At 48.5% G+C, this 21,186-nt stretch overlaps 1 protein-coding gene across 1 annotated transcript in view; it reads right to left on the bottom strand.

Moving 5' to 3' along the window:
- Positions 1-20,510, bottom strand: part of LOC121586740 (RNA-binding motif, single-stranded-interacting protein 3-like) — a gene marked incomplete at its 3' end in the record, with an annotated part of 116,284 nt that extends 95,774 nt beyond the window's left edge. Inside the window, exon 1 of the mRNA XM_045214244.1 lies at positions 20,121-20,510. Coding sequence (XP_045070179.1) covers positions 20,121-20,195 — 75 coding nt within the window. The remainder of the gene's footprint in view (positions 1-20,120) is intronic.
- Positions 20,511-21,186: the final 676 nt, after the last annotated feature.

Here is a 21,186-nt window from a genome sequence, read left to right as displayed (position 1 = left end):
AGTAGTATACAGTACACAACTCTCTCTCTCTCTCTCTCTCCCTCACACACACACACACACACACACACACAAACACACACACAATCGCAGTTTACAGTAGAAAGCTGTGAGCCGGTAGTAGAAGAGCTCTCCCAATGCCGTCCCAGACAGCTAGCTAGAGCTACTCTATAGCTCAGAGGATACAGGACAGTCTCACTACCAGTGGCGGCTGGCCGATAGAGGCGCTAGGGCGCCGCCCCCTTAAATAAAATTATTTTAAAAAATAAAAAAATAAAAAAATAATAATAATAATAATAAAAACATCAGTATGTCAATATTTGTGTGTTTGAAATATGGAATGCACACAGTAATATGTGTAAGATATGATAGAAAATCATATTCGCAACCTTTCCTCTGCCTGTCAAACGCCTCGTCAGCTCTGGGCGATACAGAAAGTGCCCCAGGAGGCGGGTCTACGTAGCAGTTAAGCCAATTGCTAATTTAAGATATGAATGTATGACATAAAATGTAGTCAATAAGCGATCTTAAATCGAATCCAAGGAGGGCGATTATTTTACCGCCCAAGCTCGCCCCTGATAAAATAAGGACCGGGGGTCCAGTGACGCCATTTTTACTAGACAACAATGGCGAACGCAAACGTTACTCCTCCAAGACCCAACCCTAACTCGGTGAAATCTCTCCTCCAAGATCCGTTTGAGAGGAGAACTTTGTCAGAGAAAGTTCGGGTGAAAGAGCTGGGCCCAGATCAACCTGACCTCTCAATCAGACAGCAGGCTAGCGAGAAAGGGAAGCAGTATATGCGCGGCTTCTCCCGTAGCTGGTACACCAGGAAGGCTTGGCTAGCTGGGTGCACTGATGCTAATGCTTTATTTTGCTTTCCGTGCTTGCTTTTAAAACGACGGGTCAGATTCAGCATGGACAGGTACCGGAGTGAGGGATATGAAGCACCTGTCAGAGAAGGTAAAGAAACATGAGAACACCAGGGCACACATGGACAACTCTGTAAAGCTAGCTGTATTAGGAAGGGTGAACATTGCTACGCAGCTGGATGGCGGCCACAGGATTGCGGTGAGGAAACACAATGAGGAGGTGGATAAAAACAGGCACATTCTATCCAAAATTATCGATTGTGTGAAGTTCTGTGGGGCTTTTGAGTTGGCCTTGCGTGGGCACGAGGAGACTGACTCCTCAGACAACCCCCGGCATTTTCCGGGGCTTAGTGGATTTTGTTGCCTCTCCCCTCGACAGTGTGCTGGAGGAGCACCTGAAGACAGCTACCGTTTTTAAGGGCACGTCAAAGACGATACAGAACGAGCTGTTGGACTGTATGCTGTCAATGCTTAAGGATTACATCCTGGAGGAAGTAAAGAGTGCTGATTTTATCGCCATTCAAGCTGACGAGACGACTGACGTTTCCACCCACTGCCAGTTGGTGCTTGTGTGAGTGATTATCATAGAGCCGTCACAATTATATTTGTTTTAGTATTTTAAAAGGAAAGAGAAGACACAATCAGACGTTGATAATAATGCAGGAAAGTACTACACAGTTTGTAATAATTATTCAGGTGTCCACCAGGTCAATTTCTAGAAGAGGCCTAGTTGTTATTGAATATTAACTTTATTGCTAAGTGAACAGCAGAACAAAATTATGTTGCATCCCCTCTCACAAATGTAATAGAAAAAGGCTTTAAAACGTAATAACATCAGTTAATTATGTACATCACAGGTTAAAAGCAGTTACTAGACATAGTTTGTGTGTATATACACACTGTCTGTCTGTCTGTCTGTCTGTCTGTCTGTCTATATATATATATATAAGTCACTGGTTGTGTGTTGAGGGGGAATTACAGTGAGTTAAGAAGTCTGATTGCAAGTTATCAAATTAAACTTTATTTTTGGACCCAGGGCCTCAATTCCCCTCTTTGTGTGGGGACAGCGCATCTGACGAGCAGCAACAGCCCATCAAGCGACGGAGGATGCTGGGACCAGGAGAACAACAGAGGTTGGCTATAGAGGTAAGTTGTGATGTAATTGTCAGTGTTTCCCACCTAGGAACTTTTTTCAGGCCTGGTAGTATGTAGCCAAAACCCTGAACAATCAGCACCTTGGTAATCATATACTTGAGTTGGACATAGGCATGTGTCAGTCAGGATCACTTGCATCAAAATAGCTTAATTGCAAATTAAAGCTGATGATGTATCTTTTACAGGTATGTGATACCATCCTGAGTCATGCCAAAGAGAGGTTCTCCTTCACCCAGCACCTCATCAGCGCAACACTATTGCACGGAGAGTTGTTCCCACAACACAGTGTGAAGTTCCCGATACAGCGCTTGAAACAACCGTGGAGCGTACCCCATGTTGAACAAGGCCAAGCTCAAAACCAAACTGTCCCTCATCTATGAGAACAGTGAGTTCAAGGCTTGTAGTGGTGCAGTGCCCCTGTACCAGTTCTTCATGGAGAACAACCTTCAGAGCACTTTCACAGAGACTGCCAGCCTCCCTCAAGATCCTCATCACCACACCCATGACAACTGCTGAGTCAGAAAGGTGCTTCTCTACACTGAAAAGGATCAAGACCTTCCTGAGAAACAGCATGACACAGGATCGCCTGAACGCTCTGGCCATGCTCTCCATGGAGAAGAAACTTGTCAGGGACATTCCTGACTTTAATCAAAGGGTCATTGAGAGGTTTGCCACTCAGAAGGACAGACGGGCAAAATTCCTGTACAAATAAGATGACAGACACACACACACAGAGCAGCTCTGGCCGCATGTTTCTTTGTATATAGTTGACCTTAGCATAAAAAATCCAGTTATATATGGTACTCTAGAAAGTCTTAATAGTGTCTTTGCTAATATTACTGTATATATGTTGTTTTGTATCAATTAATTGTTGCAGTTCTGGAGCACATTAACAATTAGTCACATTTAGTATGATCATAAAATACTGTATGCTATTCTTCCAGTCAAAGGTTTGAGTTCATCCACTTGATATCCATTTCTATATTATACATCCTTTCATACAGTGTAAGATTTCCTATAAACTTTATAATAATTTCATGTTATTGTCCACTTTCCACTCTGTTCTGACAGCATGCCTGTTGCGTTGCCTGTTTACTACCAATGGTGAAAAGTTCACTTTAAATGCAAATGAAAGGCTTGGGTTTGTGTAATATGTTTTTGTGTAAGAATGCCTCAACTTTTTTTAATATTGGCATTAAATAATTACTGAATGTTTCACTGAGCACTGCTGTCCTGCAGTTTGTGTTAAAATATATCGCGATGGTTACAGGAAAAAAGTATGGCACAGCCCCACCGAGAATATTTTTCACCAGCCGCCACTGCTCACTACCCTCAGTAGTCTGTGGTAGAGGATACAGGACAGTCTCAATACCCTCAGTAGTCTGTGGTAGAGGATACATGACAGTCTCACTACCCTCAGTAGTCTGTGGTAGAGGATACAGGACAGTCTCACTACCCTCAGTAGTCTGTGGTAGAGGATACAGGACAGTCTCACTACCCTCAGTAGTCTGTGGTGGAGGATACAGGACAGTCTCACTACCCTCAGTAGTCTGTGGTAGAGGATACAGGACAGTCTCACTACCCTCAGTAGTCTGTGCCAGCCTAATCTAGTAAGGCCTTTTACCCCTCTCTCCTCTCCTCTCTCCTCTCCTCCTCTCTCCTCTCTTCTCTCCTCTCCTCTCTCTCTCCTCTCCTCTTCCCTCTCCTCTCCTTTCCTCTCCTCTCCTCTCCTCTTCTCTCTTCTCTCCTCCCCCCTCTCCTCTCTTCTCTCCTCCCCTCTCCTCTCCTCTCCTCTCCTCTCCTCTCCTCTCCTCTCCTCTCCTCTCCTCTCCTCTCCTCTCCTCTCCTCTCCTCTCCTCTCCCTCTCCTCTCCTCTCCTCTCCTCTCCTCTCTCTCCTCTCCTCTCCTCTCCTCTCCTCTCCTCTCTCCTCTCTCTCTCCTCTCCTCTTCCCTCTCCTCTCCTTTCCTCTCCTCTCCTCCTCTTATCTCCTCCCTCCTCTCCTCTCCTCTCCTCTCCTCTCCTCTCCTCTCCTCTCCTCTCCTCTCCTCTCCTCTCCTCTCCTCTCCTCTCCTCTCCTCTCCTCTCCTCTCCTCCCATCCCTCCTCCCTCTACATAAATAAACACTTTACTGAGGCACGGTAAAGAGACAGACAGTCAGACAGGGAGGGAGAGAGATCAGCTCTCCAACCCCCCTCATCTACCCTTCCTCCCCTCCTCATCCTCCCAATCCGGCTCAGCTCTCTCAGGCGGAGCGAAGACCAATATGGGCTTGTTCTGAGGGCTCATTGGAAGGGTTTGTTCTAAGGGCCCTACTAAAGCTTTGTTCTGAGGGCACCACTAAGTGTTTGTTTCTAAGCCCAGCACACTCATCAGAGCTACTCAGAAGTGTGAATGAGTGTGAGAGGCAACGCTCTGCCGTGCAGTGATCTGTAGTGTGTGTGTGTGTGAGAGAGAGAGAGAGAGAGAGAGAGAGAGAGAGAGAGAGAGAGAGAGCTGCAGCTAGAATCTGAACCGTGTCCCAAATAACTCCCTGTTCTCTACGTAGTGCTCTACTTTTGACCAGGACCCATAGGGTAGTACACTATGTACTGTAGGGGACTGGAATTAGGACTGACTGACTGACTGACTGACTGACTTGTTTTTCACACACACCTGGTTCATATCCCCTCATCAGTCCTTGTATAATAATCCCCTCTGCTCCCCATACCTCAACTACCTCAACTAGCCGGTGCCCCCGCACATTGACTCTGCACCGTTACCCCCCTGTATATATAGCCTCCCTACTGTCACTTTATTTTACTTCTGCTCTTTGTTTTTCTCAACACTTTTTTTTTTTTTTTTTTTTTGTTGTTTTATTCTTACTTTTTTTGTTTAAAATAAACGCACTGTTGGTTAAGGGCTGTAAGTAAGCATTTCACTGTAATGTCTGCACTTGTTGTATTCGGCGCATGTGACCAATAAAATTTGATTTGATTTGATTTGATTTGATGTCTTTGTGTGTTATTGTTCCATGTGGAGGTGTCGCTAGCTCGTGTTGAGCATTATGTGACTTTTATCGCCGGGATATTCACCCGTGTGTTTCCCCATTACGCATTTAAGTTGCACTGTATTTGGTTTACGCGATGCTGCGGACTGCTGTATTGGACGAATAAACCCGATTCTTTGATTCACACCTCCTGCGCCTGGCTTCGTCCTCCTCACCTTGTTACATCCTCAGAGCCCTGTACAGATGAGTGTGATTTAAGAGGCCAGCTACAAAACTACATTACTAAACACATGCCACTGCAGCTATACAGTACCAGATATACTATACAGTACCAACTGTGGACCCTCTCCTCCTCTCTCTATCCAACTCCTCTGTCTCTACAGGATCTGAACCTCTCTGGAGGAACTCCTACCAGTTAGTTATATAGAATTAATTACTGATAGAAACACTTCCTAGAATGAACAACACTATATTTACATTTTTCATTTTAGTCATTTAGCAGACACTCTTATCCAGAGTGCATAAATATTTTTTTTTTCATACTGGCCCCCCGTGGGAATCGAACCCACAACCCTGGCGTTGCAAACACCATGCTCTACCAACTGAGATACATCCCTGACGGCAATTCCCTCCCCTACCCTGGGCCAATTGTGTGCCACCCCATGGGTCTCCCGGTCACAGACAGCTATGACAGAGCCTGGATTCGAACCAGGATCTCTAGTGGCACAGCTAGCACTGCGATGCAGTGCCTTAGACCACTGCGCCACTCAATTGTGCAAGTTCTCCCACTTAAAAAGATGAGAGAGGCCTGTAATTTTCATCATAGGTACACGTCAACTATGACAGACAAAATGAGAAAAAAATTCCAGAAAATCACATTGTAGGATTTTTAATGAATTTATTTGCAAATTATGGTGGAAAATAAGTATTTGGTCAATAACAAAAGTTTCTCAATACTTTGTTATATACCCTTTGTTGGCAATGACACAGGTCACATGTTTTCTGTAAGTCTTCACAAGGTTTTCACACACTGTTGCTGGTATTTTGGCCCATTCCTCCATGCAGATCTCCCTCTAGAGCAGTGATGTTTTGGGGCTGTCGCTGGGCAACACGGACTTTCAACTCCCCTCCAAAGATTTTCTATGGGGTTGAGATTTGGAGACTGGCTAGGCCACTCCAGGACCTTGAAATGCTTCTTACGAAGCCACTCCTTCGTTGCCCGGGCGGTGTGTTTGGGATCATTGTCATGCTGGAAAGACCCAGCCACGTTTCATCTTCAATGCCCTTGCTGATGGAAGGAGGTTTTCACTCAAAATCTCACGATACATGGCCCCATTCATTCTTTCCTTTACACGGATCAGTCGTCCTGGTCCCTTTGCAGAAAAACAGCCCCAAAGCATGATGTTTCCACCCCCATGCTTCACAGTAGGTATGGTGTTCTTTGGATGCAACTCAGCATTCTTTGTCCTCCAAACACGACGAGTTGAGTTTTTACCAAAAAGTTCTATTTTGGTTTCATCTGACCATATGACATTCTCCCAATCCTCTTCTGGATCATCCAAATGCACTCTAGCAAACTTCAGACGGGCCTGGACATGTACTGGCTTAAGCAGGGGGACACATCTGGCACTGCAGGATTTGAGTCCCTGGCGGCGTAGTGTGTTACTGATGGTAGGTTTTCTTACTTTGGTCCCAGCTCTCTGCAGGTCAATCACTAGGTCCCCCCGTGTGGTTCTGGGATTTTTGCTCACCGTTCTTGTGATCATTTTGACCCCACGGGGTGAGATCGTGCGTGGAGCCCCAGATCGAGGGAGATTATCAGTGGTCTTGTATGTCTTCCATTTCCTAATAATTGCTCCCACAGTTGATTTCTTCAAACCAAGCTGCTTACCTATTGCAGATTCAGTCTTCCCAGCCTGGTGCAGGTCTACAATTTTGTTTCTGGTGTCCTTTGACAGCTCTTTGGTCTTGGCCATAGTGGAGTTTGGAGTGTGACTGTTTGAGGTGTTGTTTATACTGATAACAAGTTCAAACAGGTGCCATTAATACAGGTAACGAGTGGAGTACAGAGGAGACTCTTAAAGAAGAAGTTACAGGTCTGTGAGAGCCAGAAATCTTGCTTGTTTGTAGGTGACCAAATACTTATTTTCCACCATAATTTGCAAATACATTCATTAAAAATCCTACAATGTGATTTTCTGGATTTTGTTTTCTCATTTTGTCTGTCATAGTTGACGTGTACCTATGATGAAAATTACAGGCCTCTCTCATCTTTTTAAGTGGGAGAACTTGCACAATTGGTGGCTGACTAAATACTTTTTTTCCCCACTGTACATATACTTGGAAGACCAAACAAACCACAGTTTACACAGGTTAATCCCAGCATGCCGGCTCCGAGGCTCCAGTGCTACGAAGCTCCAGCGGTGAGAGACTCCAGCGCTACAAAGCTCCAGCGGTGAGAGACTCCAGCTCTACAAAGCTCCAGTGGTGAGAGACTCCAGGACTACGAAGCTCCAGCAGTGAGAGACTCCAGGGCTACGAAGCTCCAGCGGTGAGAGACTCCAGCGCTACGAAGCTCCAGCAGTGAGAGACTCCAGGGCTACGAAGCTCCAGCGGTGATAGACTCCAGGGCTACGAAGCTCCAGCGGTGAGACTCCAGCGCTACGAAGCTCCAGTGGTGAGACTCCAGCGCTACAAAGCACCAGCGGTGAGAGGCTCCAGTGCTACAAAGCTCCAGCGGTGAGAGACTCCAGGACTATGAAGCTCCAGCGGTGAGAGACTCCAGGGATGCGAAGATGCAGCGGTGAGAGACTCCAGGGCTACGAAGCTGCAGCGGTGAGAGACTCCAGTGCTACGAAGCTCCAGCGGTGAGAGACTCCAGCGCTATGAAGCTCCAGCGGTGAGACTCCAGGGCTACGAAGCTCCAGCGGTGAGACTCCAGCGCTACAAAGTTCCAGCGGTGAGAGGCTCCAGCGCTACAAAGCTCCAGCGGTGAGAGGCTCCAGGGCTACGAAGCTGCAGCGGTGAGAGACTCCAGGACTACGAAGCTCCAGTGGTAAGACTCCAGCGCTACGAAGCTCCAGCGGTGAGAGACTCCAGGGCTACGAAGCTCCAGCGGTGAGAGACTCCAGGGCTATGAAGCTCCAGCGGTGAAGAGGCACCAGCGCTACAAAGCTCCAGCGGTGAGAGGCTCCAGGTATAAGAAGCTCCAGCGGTGAGAGACTCCAGCGCTACAAAGCTCCAGCGGTGAGAGACTCCAGCGCTACAAAGCTCCAGCGGTGAGAGCCTCCAGGACTACAAAGCTCCAGCAGTGAGAGACTCCAGGGCTACGAAGCTCCAGCGGTGAGAGACTCCAGCGCTGCTACAAAGCTCCAGCAGTGAGAGGCTCCAGAGCTGTCCTTGGGTTTGATTGGGTTATTTCAGGAGGAGAGGCACAGAGTGGATCATGGTTTCAGGTTAAAACAGGCTAGACGGGGTGGACAGAGAAGGACATGACAGAATACTGTAGCACTAAGGTGTGCATCATGTCTAAAGTCTGCATCATGTCTAAAGTCTGCATCATGTTTAAGTTGTGCATCATGTCTAAAGTCTGCATCATGTCTAAAGTCTGTATCATGTCTAAAGTCTGCATCATGTCTAAAGTCTGCATCATGTCTAAAGTCTGCATCATGTTTAAGTTGTGCATCATGTCTAAAGTCTGCATCATGTCTAAAGTCTGTATCATGTCTAAAGTCTGCATCATGTCTAAAGTCTGCATCATGTCTAAAGTCTGCATCATGTCTAAAGTCTGCATCATGTCTAAAGTCTTCATCATGGCAAAAGTCTACATCATGGCAAAAGTCTGCATCATGTCTAAGGTCTGCATCATGTCTAAAGTCTGCATCATGTCTAAAGTCTGTATCATGTCTAAGGTCTGCATCAAGTCTAAAGTCTGCATCATGGCTAAAGTCTGCATCACTATAACATTCCGATAGACATACTGCCTGTCACGATCGTCGTTAGATGAAGCAGCGGACCAAGGCGCAGCGTGGTAAGCGTACATCTTTTATTAAGTACACCACAACACGAACAAAACAACAAACCAAACGATACGTGAAGTCCTAGGTTAATACACCAAAACAAACCTTACGGAACAAGATCCCACAAATAACTAGTGCCAACAGGCTGCCTAAGTATGGTTCCCAATCAGAGACAACGAGAATCAGCTGCCTCTGATTGGGAACCACCCTGGCCAACATAGAAAACACGAACTAGAACACAACATAGAAAATCACACATAGAAAATCCACACCCTGGCTCAACATATAAGAGTCCCCAGAGCGAGGGCATGACAGTACCCCCCCCCCCCAAAGGCGCGGACTGCGACCGCGCCAACCAAACCCAACAGGGGAGGGGCCGGGTGGGCATTCCGCCTCGGAGGCGGATCCGGCTCCGGGCGTGACCACCACTCTCTCGCTACCCCCCCGTAGCGCCCCTGGTCTGGTCCGCTGGCCGGAGCTGGACTGGACACCGGTGGAGCGAATTGCTCAGGCTCCGGTGTGGAGCACGGGCTGTGCCGGACTGACGACGCGCACCACTGGCTTGGTGCGGGGAGCAGGAACGGGCCGGACCGGGCTGACGACGCGCACCACTGGCTTGGTGCGGGGAGCAGGAACGGGCCGGACCGGGCTGGCGACGCGCACCACTGGCTTGGTGCGGGGAGCAGAACGGGCGGACCGGGCTGACGACGCCGCACCACTGACTTGGTGCGGGGAGCAGGAACGGGCCGGACCGGGCTGACGACGCGCACCACTGGCTTGGTGCGGGGACCAGGAACGGGCGGACCGGGCTGACGACGCGCACCACTGGCTTGGTGCGGGGAGCAGGAACGGGCCGGACCGGGCTGACGACGCGCACCACTGGCTTGTGCGGGGAGCAGGACCGGGCCGGACCGGGCTGACGACGCGCACCACTGGCTTGGTGCGGGGAGCAGGACCGGGCCGGACCGGGCTGACGGCACGCACCACTGGCTTGGTGCGGGGAGCAGGAACGGGCCGGACCGGGCTGACGACGCGCACCACTGGCTTGGTGCGGGGAGCAGGAACGGGCCGGACCGGGCTGACGACGCGCACCACTGGCTTGGTGCGGGGAGCAGGAACGGGCCGGACCGGGCTGACGACGCGCACCACTGGCTTGGTGCGGGGAGCAGGAACGGGCCGGACCGGGCTGGCGACGCGCACTACAGGCTTGGTGCGGGGAGCAGGAACAGGCCGGACCGGGCTGACGACACGCACCACTGACTTGGTGCGGGGAGCAGGAACAGGCCGAACCGGGCTGGCGACGCGAACCACTGGTTTGGTGCGGGGAGCAGGAACGGGCCGGACCGGGCTGTGGAGACGGACTGGAGGTCTGGAGCGAAGAGCTGACACAACCCATCCTGGCTGAATGCCTATTTCTACACACTCTGTGTGAGGAATCAGCACAGGACGTACAGGGCTGTGCACTCGTACTGGCACTACAGCATGTGGCACTGGCGCAGGATATCCGGGACCGAGGAGGGGTACTGGAGGCCACGAGCGTTGAGCCGGCACACTCCGTCCTGGCTGCATGCCCACCTTAGCACGACACGTGCGTGGTGCTAGCACAGGACGTACAGGACTGTGCCGGACCACTCGCGGCACAGTACGCAGCTCCGCATAACTCGGAACTTTCCCAGTCTCACGCTGCCTAGCCTGAGTACGGGGAGTTGGCTCTGCTCTACCTCTAGGCTCCGCCAACCTCCCTTCCAGCCCCCCAAACCTGGTGGCCTCCTCTCCTAATCCGCCGATACGTCCTGTAGCAGCCTCCAGCATCCCCGTCGTCCATGCCGTGTGCCCCCCCAAACATTTTATTGGGGTTGCCTCTCGCCTGTCCGACGACGACCCGGTTGGTGCCGCTTCTCCTCTCCTGCCTGGGCATCCTCCCTCATCGCCCTCCGGTAGCGGACGGCCTCCTCCTCTGTGATTCTCCCCCAACCGAGGAGGACATCTACCAGAGTAACCTCCTGTTCCATACCCGGCGTTTGCTCCTGCACACGCTGCTTGGTCCTATTTAGGTGGGATCTTCTGTCACGATCGTCGTTAGATGAAGCAGCGGACCAAGGCGCAGCGTGGTAAGCGTACATCTTTTATTAAGTACACCACAACACGAACAAAACAACAAACCAAACGATACGTGAAGTCCTAGGTTAATACACCAAAACAAACCTTACGGAACAAGATCCCACAAATAACTAGTGCCAACAGGCTGCCTAAGTATGGTTCTCAATCAGAGACAACGAGAATCAGCTGCCTCTGATTGGGAACCACCCTGGCCAACATAGAAAACACGAACTAGAACACAACATAGAAAATCACACATAGAAAATCCACACCCTGGCTCAACATATAAGAGTCCCCAGAGCCAGGGCGTGACACTGCCCCAGTCCTATAACACTATAACATTCAGATAGACATACTGCCCAAGTCCTACAACACTATAACATTCAGATATACATACTGCCCCCGTCCTACAACAATATAACATTCAGATAGACATACTGCCCCAGTCCTATAACACTATAACATTCAGATAGACATACTGCCCCAGTCCTATAACACTATAACATTCAGATAGACATACTGCCCCAGTCCTATAACACTATAACATTCAGATAGACATACTGCCCAAGTCCTATAACACATCTTCGGTCTGGCCACAGAATAATGGACTCATTGCTCCTAGCTGGAGGTTACTTCTCTCTCTACTCCTAGCTGGAGGTTACATCTCTCTCTACTCCTAGCTGGAAGTTACATCTCTCTCTACTCCTAGCTGGAGGTTACATCTCTCTCTACTCCTAGCTGGAAGTTACATCTCTCTCTACTCCTAGATGGAGGTTACATCTATCTCTACTCCTAGCTGGAGGTTACATCTCTCTCTACTCCTAGCTGGAGGTTACATCTCTCTCTACTCCTAGCTGGAAGTTACATCTCTCTCTTCTCCCAGCTGGAGGTTGCATCTCTCTGCCTGCGTCCCTATTCCCTATGTAGTGCACTACTTTTGAACACATCCCATAGGGCTATGCTCAAAAGTAGAGCTCTGGTCAAAGTAGTGCACTATCCTCGATCTTCACTATTTATCGCAAACTGATATAGTCTTTGTTGGGCACTTAACCCCCGGCTCTAAAAGCAAGTGGGCCAATGAATAACATCATAACGGGACCTTTAAAAGCCCTGGATCCATCAGAGTCTGCTTGTCTGGTTGTTACAAAGTGGGCCTGCATTAAAAATGCAATAAGTCCATTATTCTGTGGCCAGACCGAAGATGTTTCTCTGTGCTGATGTCTGCTTAGTGCTGCTTTGTGAAGCAGGGTGGGGCAAAGTAGAGCAGGGTAGAGCAGGGTAGAGAAGAGTAGAGCAGAGTAGAGTAGAGAAGGGTAGAGTAGGGTAAACAAGGGTCGAGCAGGGTAAACCAGGGTAGAGCAGAGCAGGGCAGGGTAAACCAGGGTAGAGCACGGTAAACCAGGGTAGAGCAGGGTAAACCAGGGTAGAGCAATGTAAACCAGGGTAGAGCAGGGTAGACAGGGTAAACCAGGGTAGAGAAGGGTAAACCAGGTTAGAGCAGGATAAACCAGGGTCGAGCAGGTTAAACCAGGGTAGAGCAATGTAAACCAGGGTAGAGCAGGGTAGAGCAGGGTAAACCAGGGTAGAGCAGGGTAAACCAGGTTAGAGCAGGATAAACCAGGGTCGAGCAGGGTAAACCAGGGTCGAGCAGGGTCAAGCAGGGTAAACCAGGGTGAACCAGGGTAAACCAGGGTAGAGCAGGGTAAACCAGGGTAGAGAAGGGTAAAACAGGGTAGAGCAGGGTAAACAAGAGTAGAGCAGGGTAGAGCAGAGTAAACCAGGGTAGAGCACGGTAAACCAGGGTGGAGCAGGTTAAACCAGGGTAGAGCAGGGTAGAGCAGGGTAGAGCAGGGTAGAGCAGTGTAAACCAGGGTAGAGCATGGTAAACCAGGGTAGAGCAGAGAGGAGCAGGGTAAACCAGGGTAGAGAAGGGTAATCCAGGGTTGAGCAGGGTAAACCAGGGTCGAGAAAGGTCAAGCAGGGTAAACCAGGGTAGAGCAGGGTAAACCAGGGTAGAGCGGGTTAGGGGCAGCTCATTCTCACGGTACTTCTTTACTAAACATATGTATCAGGCACAGCACCCTGTATGACTTGTATTATTCTCTCTCCTGCCCCTGTGTGTGTCTGGAGAGAGATGCTGTCCTAGCTGGCTAGGAGACTACTAGCTGTCTAGGAGACTACTAGATGTCTAGGAGACTACCAGCTGTTTAGGAGACTACTATATGTCTAGGAGACTACCAGCTGTTTAGGAGACTACTATATATCTAGGAGACTACTAGATGTATAGGAGACTACTAGCTGTCTAGGAGACTATTAGCTGTCTAGGAGACGACTAAGCTGTCTAGGAGACTACTAAGCTGTCTAGGAGACTACTAAGCTGTCTAAGAGACTACTAAGCTGTCTAGGAGACTAATAAGCTATCTAGGAGACTACTAAGCTTTTTAGGAGACTACTAGATGTCTAGGAGACTACTAAGCTGTTTAGGAGACTACTAAGCTTTCTAAGAAGACTACTAGCTGTCTAGGAGACTACTAGATGTTTAGGAGACTACTAGCTGTTTAAGACTACTCAGCTGTCTAGGAGACTACTAAGCTGTTTAGGAGACTACTAGCTGTCTAGGAGACTACTAAGCTGTTTGGGAGACTACTAGCTGTCTAGGAGACTACTAGATGTCTAGGAGACTACTAGCTGTCTAGGAGACTACTAGATGTCTAGGAGACTACTAGCTGTCTAGGAGACTATTAGCTGTCTAGGAGACGACTAAGCTGTCTAGGAGACTACTAAGCTGTCTAGGAGACTACTAAGCTGTCTAAGAGACTACTAAGCTGTCTAGGAGACTAATAAGCTATCTAGGAGACTACTAAGCTTTTTAGGAGACTACTAGATGTCTAGGAGACTACTAAGCTGTTTAGGAGACTACTAAGCTTTCTAAGAAGACTACTAGCTGTCTAGGAGACTACTAGATGTTTAGGAGACTACTAGCTGTCTAAGACTACTAAGCTGTCTAGGAGACTACTAGCTGTCTAGGAGACTACTAAGCTGTTTAGGAGACTACTAAGCTGTTTAGGAGACTACTAGCTGTCTAGGAGACTACTAGATGTTTAGGAGACTACTAGCTGTCTAAGACTACTAGCTGTCTTGGAGACTACTAGCTGTCTAGGAGACTACTAAGCTTTCTAGGAGACTTCTAGATGTCTAGGAGACTACTAAGCTGTTTAGGGGATTACTAAATGTCTAGGAGACTACTAGCTGTCTAGGAGACTACTAAGCTTTCTAAGAAGACTACTAGCTGTCTAGGAGATTACTAGATGTTTAGGAGACTACTAGCTCTTTAAGACTACTCAGCTGTCTAGGAGACTACTAAGCTGTTTAGGAGACTACTAGCTGTCTAGGAGACTACTAAGCTGTTTTGGAGACTACTAGCTGTCTAGGAGACTACTAAGCTGTTTTGGAGACTACTAGCTGTTTAGGAGACTACTAAGCTGTCTAGGAGACTACTAGCTGTCTAGGAGACTATTAGCTGTCTAGGAGACTACTAGGGAGACTGACACATCCTTATCAGCCTCACTGCCAGTCAATCAAATCGTTTACACACACTGCAATACAGGCACTTTCTGATAATACAATAGGGAAATTATCTTTATAATAGGGAGAATATGCTCAAATCCCCCACACACACCTCTCTCTCTCTCTCTCTCTCTCTCTCTCTCTCTCTCTCTCTCTCTCTCTCTCTCTCTCTCTCTCTCTCTCTCTCTCTCTCTCTCTCTCTCTCTCGCCCTCATTCTTCCTTTATTTAACTAAGAGAGGAATGAGCCGGCAGCCAGTGGTTCTTAAACAAGAATAGAATCAATCATACAGGGTAATTTCTACATATATGGATATAAGTTGGGAGAGAGAGCCTCTTAGGCAGGCAGTCAACATCCCACCCCACTGAACAGATGGTTAGAGAGGGTGCACAGGACATAGTGGGAAAAACAGAGAGAGAGAGATATGGGAAAGGAGGGAGACAGAGATATATGGGAAAGGATGGAGGGAGAGACATATGGGAAAGGATGGAGGGAGAGAGATATGGGAAAGGATGGAGGGAGAGAGAGGGATATGGGAAAGGAGCGAGACAGAGAGATATGGGAAAGGATGGAGGGAGAGACATATGGGAAAGGAGGGAGAGAGAGAGATATGGGAAAGGAGGGAGAGATAATTGTGGGAAAGGAGGGAGAGAGAGGGGGGGGGTGTAGGGTAGCATACTTATAAAGCCTTTTTTGGTATTCCTAGATGTTGAAAAAAAGTAATGGATATGATACGACAACCTACACCTAAACCCTTTAGACTTCATGGACAGAAATAGCCACCATTGCATTCCCTGTACCACTATATGAGAGTCAGAGAGCTGCAGAGAGAGAAGATTGAGGACTTAATGAGCATGTGGCCATGTAGCCACTATGCAGCCGTTCACTGCCAGTCTCCCTCTCCCTGCACATCAACACCACTCAGTGCATGGGAAGTGATTTGCATAATTCATGATTGTTTATCAGTGCCGTGGTAGTTTATGTCTTCCATGAGAGAGGAGAGGACAGTCTTCAAAGGGAGGGAGGAAACATTACCATCCCTTCTCTCTTCACAAGAGTGTGTAGTTTGTCTTACCATCCCTTTTCTGCAGAAGCAGGGAGAGAGAGAGAGAGAGACAGAGAGAGAGATGGGAGTAGGAGAGGGACAGAGTGAGAGAGAGAGAAAGAGGGACAGAGCGAGAGAGAGGGACAGAGCGAGAGAGAGAGCGAGAGAGAGGGACAGAGCGAGAGTGAGGGTGGAGAGCAACAGCCGTTGCGTCTAGCTACTACAAACCCATTTAAATCAGGAGAACAGACAAGCAGCACACTGCCTTAATATAATATAATATATAATATGCCATTTAGCAGACGCTTTTATCCAAAGCTACTTAGTCATGCGTGCATACATTTTTTTTTTTTTTTGTGTATGGGTGGTCCCGGGGTTCGAACCCACTACCTTGGCGTTACAAGCGCCGTGCTCTACCAGCTGAGCTACAGAGGAAGACTGACAGTTTTCAACAACACCGCTACTGCTCCTGAACAAACCATTTCAAACCATTTCAAGCCTCTTCTAACAGTATCCTCTCCTGCTGTAACAACATTACAACAGTACTTCAACAGTGTCAGGGCTCAGTTAATTTTTCCCATGCTATAACAGATACATGTAGCCTACTGGCAAGGATTCACTACTGCCTACTTTTTACACCATACATGAAAAATGCCATTTGAGATGTTATCCAATGAGTTCATGTATTATGTACAGCAAGTGTCTCTCCCTGTACATCTAGACAGCCAGTGGTCTCTGAGGAGCTGTGTGTGTGTGTGTGTGTACATTAATCTCCCTGTACATCTAGCCAGCCAGTTGTGTGAGAAACAGCCTGAGGGTAGGGTGGTCCAGGCCTCTCTCTAAGAGATGGGGAAGATATGCACACACACACACACACACACACACACACACACACACACACACACACACACACACACACACACACACACACACACACACACACACACACACACAAATCAATATCTATGAAATCAAACCCTTCTCTATATAGCCAGGGTCCCAGCTTGGTTTAATGACAGAGAGAAAGCTCTGCTGTAGAAGGGACCAAAGACCTGGGATGTGTCTCAAATGGCACCTTATTCACTATATAGTGCACTGCTTTTGACCAGACCCCATCGGTAGATGCCTGTTGCAGTTCCTGACACTAATGGAAGATGAGAAGCTTGGCCAGACAGAGAGCTCAGAGAGAGCTGACTGGGAATAAGAGAGGGAGAGGGGGAGGAAAGAGAGAGAAATATAGAGAGAATGGACAGGAGGACTGACACCACTGTACACATATTCAAATCAGCAGAGAGGAATGTCAAAGTAGTGTTAGACTGGTGATGACAGGGGGTGTAGCATCCACAGCGCTGTCATCAGATAAAACAGTGACAGTCAGAGTAGTGTCAGACTGGTGATGACAGGGGGTGTAGCCTCCACAGAGATGTCATCAGATAGAACAGTGACAGTCAGAGTAGTGTCAGACTGGTGATGACAGGGGGTGTAGCCTAAACAGAGCTGTCATCAGATAAAACAGTTACAGTCAGAGTAGTGTCAGACTGGTGATGACAGGAGGTGTAGCCTCCACAGAGCTGTCATCAGATAAAACAGTGACAGTCAGAGTAGTGTCAGACTGGTGATGACAGGGGGTGTAGCCTCCACAGAGCTGTCATCAGATAAAACAGTGACAGTCAGAGTAGTGTCAGACTGGTGATGACAGGGGGTGTAGCCTACACAGAGCTGTCATCAGATAAAACAGTGACAGTCAGAGTAGTGTCAGACTGGTGATGACAGGAGGTGTAGCCTCCACAGAGCTGTCATCAGATAAAATAGTGACAGTCAGAGTAGTGTCAGACTGGTGATGACAGGGGGTGTAGCCTCCACAGAGATGTCATCAGATAAAACAGTGACAGTCAGAGTAGTGTCAGACTGGTGATGACAGGGGGTGTAGCCTCCACAGAGCTGTCATCAGATACAACTGTGACAGTCAGAGTAGTGTCAGACTGGTGATGACAGGAGGTGTAGCCTCCACAGAGCTGTCATCAGATAAAATAGTGACAGTCAGAGTAGTGTCAGACTGGTGATGACAGGAGGTGTAGCCTCCACAGAGCTGTCATCAGATAAAATAGTGACAGTCAGAGTAGTGTCAGACTGGTGATGACAGGAGGTATAGCCTCCACAGAGCTGTCATCAGATGAAACAGTGACAGTCAGAGTAGTGTCAGACTGGAAGGGGGGGGGGGGCTCAATGCTCTGTAACTGAGCCTGGAGATGGACTAAGAAACAGAACCAGCTGTAGGGACAGAGTGGGACTAGTATGGACTGAGAGAGAACCAGCTGTAGGAACAGAGTGGGACTAGTATGGACTAAGAGAGAGGTGATGAGAGCCAGCAGAGACATCCAGCAGCACTATACCATTGTCTGTACTGTAAAGATGCCCAGCAGCACTCTATCATAGTCTGTACTGTAGAGACATCCAGCAGCACTATACATAGTCTGTACTGTAGAGACATCCAGCAGCACTATACCATAGTCTGTACTGTAGAGACATCCAGCAGCACTATACCATAGTCTGCACTGTAGAGACATCCAGCAGCACTATACCATAGTCTGTACTGTAGAGACATCCAGCAGCACTATACCATAGTCTGTACTGTAGAGACATCCAGCAGCACTATACCATAGTCTCTACTGTAGAGACATCCAGCAGAACTATACCATAGTCTGTACTGTAGAGACATCCAGCAGCACCATACCATAGTCTGTACTGTAGAGACATCCAGCAGCACCATAACATAGCCTGTACTGTAGAGACATCCAGCAGCTCTATACCATAGTCTGTACTGTAGAGACATCCAGCAGCACCATTCCATAGCCTGTACTGTAGAGACATCCAGCAGCACTATACCATAGTCTGTACTGTAGAGACATCCAGCAGCACTATACCATAGTCTGCACTGTAGAGACATCCAGCAGCACTATACCATAGTCTGCACTGTAGAGACATCCAGCAGCACTATACCATAGTCTGTACTGTAGAGACATCCAGCAGCACTATACCATAGTCTGTACTGTAGAGACATCCAGCAGCACTATACCATAGTCTCTACTGTAGAGACATCCAGCAGAACTATACCATAGTCTGTACTGTAGAGACATCCAGCAGCACCATACCATAGTCTGTACTGTAGAGACATCCAGCAGCACCATAACATAGCCTGTACTGTAGAGACATCCAGCAGCTCTATACCATAGTCTGTACTGTAGAGACATCCAGCAGCACCATTCCATAGCCTGTACTGTAGAGACATCCAGCAGCACTATACCATAGTCTGTACTGTAGAGACATCCAGCAGCACTATACCATAGTCTGCACTGTAGAGACAACCAGCAGCACTATAGCATAGTCTGCACTGTAGAGACAACCAGCAGCACTATAGCATAGTCTGTACTGTAGAGACATCCAGCAGCACTATACCATAGTCTGTACTGTAGAGACATCCAGCAGCACCATACCATAGTCTGTACTGTAGAGCCATCCAGCAGCACCATACCATAGTCTGTACTGTAGAGACATCCAGCAGCACTATACCATATCCTGTACTGTACCTGAGACTACAGATAGTGGCTCTAGTATGAGAGTCGAGACTAGCTGGGGTCAGTAATGAACAGAGGAGGAAGCATGAAGCACTATACCTTAGATCAGGGGTTCCCAAACCTTTTCACTCGTGGCCCCCCTTCCAGCAGTGAGGAAGAGCCATCCCCGCGCGCGCGTGCACACGCTACATCTATTTCTATGGGCACAAGCACTGTTCATAACACCCCTCTTGTTGTTGTAGAGAATTTTGCAGGTTTAAAGCTTATTCTACACATTTTGCATTGTCTATTGTGTATTAATGTGAAATTTGAGTGACAAAAAAAATATGAACAATATCTATGGGCTAAAAAACCTAAATGATAAAACGTTCGCTGACATGGGCTAGTAGATCTGGACATTTCTGACAAGTTATAAACAACTCTCTAAGGTCTGCAATGACTGACATGACAAGAGGAACTGATGATGTACTACCTAATTTAGAAATCCTACTTTAGTCTGGAGATAGTGGGGGTAGTGTGGGGGTAAGATAGAGGAGAGACCCTGAACCATCCTCCTTTAGTCTGGAGATAGTGGGGGTAGTGTGGGGGTAAGATAGAGGAGAGACCCTGAACCATCCTCCTTTAGTCTGGAGATAGTGGGGGTAGTGTGGGGGTAAGATAGAGGAGAGACCCTGAACCATCCTGCCTTAGTCTGGAGATAGTGGGGGTAGTGTGGGGGTAAGATAGAGGAGAGACCCTGAACCATCCTACCTTAGTCTGGAGATAGTGGGGGTAAGATAGAGGAGAGACCCTGAACCATCCTACCTTAGTCTGGAGATAGTGGGGGTAATAGTAGATGTATTGGGGGTACATCTGTTTCTGTTCCAAGCGTTTGCCCATGTAGCTGGAATCCTTCTGGTCGTTGCAGGAGACAGAGTCTCTCTGGCTGGGTTACAGTAACACAGTAACTCCCTCTTGGTCTGGACCCCTGGTTCCGATCCCTGGGTTGGGTTGGAGGCAAGATCCTCTTCTCACACAGAGAGACGCAAGAGAGAGAGAGAGGGATGGAGAGAGAGAGTGTGATGGATGGGACCTCTAGCTGTTCTTCTGTCTGTCTGGTCAGTTAGAGTCCCAGTATCCCCCTCTCCTAGCCAGGAGGAAGAGAGGAGAGAGAGAAGGAGAGGGAAGAGGAGGAGAGAGGGAATGAGGGAAGAGGAGGAGAGGAGAGAGGGAAGGAGGGAGGAGAGGAGAGAGGGAAGGAGGGAAGAGGAGGAGAGGAGAGAGGGAAGGAGGGAGAAGAGGAGGAGAAGAGAGAGGGAAGGAGGGAGAAGAGGAGGAGAGGAGAGAGGGAAGGACGGACGTCGTAGCTGGGCTGGAGCGAGAAAGAGAGGGAGAGATAGGAGGGTGGTCTGGAACAGAAACTGAAGCACTGTCTGCCGTTCACCTCCAGTGAAATAACATGAGGAGGATCAGAGAAGGAATCCACTAGAAACTCCAGTCAAGGCGTGGAAAAGGAAACCCAGCGATCCAGAGATATCCACACAGAGGAAGATGACAATCCCTTCAGCTCTGCACCTCCTCTTCTCCCCTGTTCTCTCCTTTCCTCTCAGCGCTTCCCTGATGTTTTGTTTCCCCGATGTCTTGTTTCCCTGATGTCTTGTTTCCCCTATGTCTTGTTTCCCTTATGTCTGCGTGTGTGTGTAACTACGAGCAGTGTGTGTGTGTTACTGAGAGCGATGTGTGTGTGTAACTACGAGCAGTTACTGAGAGCGATGTGTGTGGCTGCTGCTGTCTGCTCCACACTGTGCTGAAGTGTAGAGGGCTGGGCTCTGACAGCCCGCCCCCCTCCCACCCCTGGATGGCCAACGTAGCCCAGAGGGCCGTGGTGCTA

Source organism: Coregonus clupeaformis, unplaced genomic scaffold, assembly GCF_020615455.1.
Source record: "Coregonus clupeaformis isolate EN_2021a unplaced genomic scaffold, ASM2061545v1 scaf0222, whole genome shotgun sequence".
Lineage (NCBI taxonomy): Eukaryota > Metazoa > Chordata > Actinopteri > Salmoniformes > Salmonidae > Coregonus > Coregonus clupeaformis.
The sequence above is the reverse complement of the archived record's forward strand: the minus strand, read 5'-3'. Positions and strand labels throughout refer to the sequence as shown.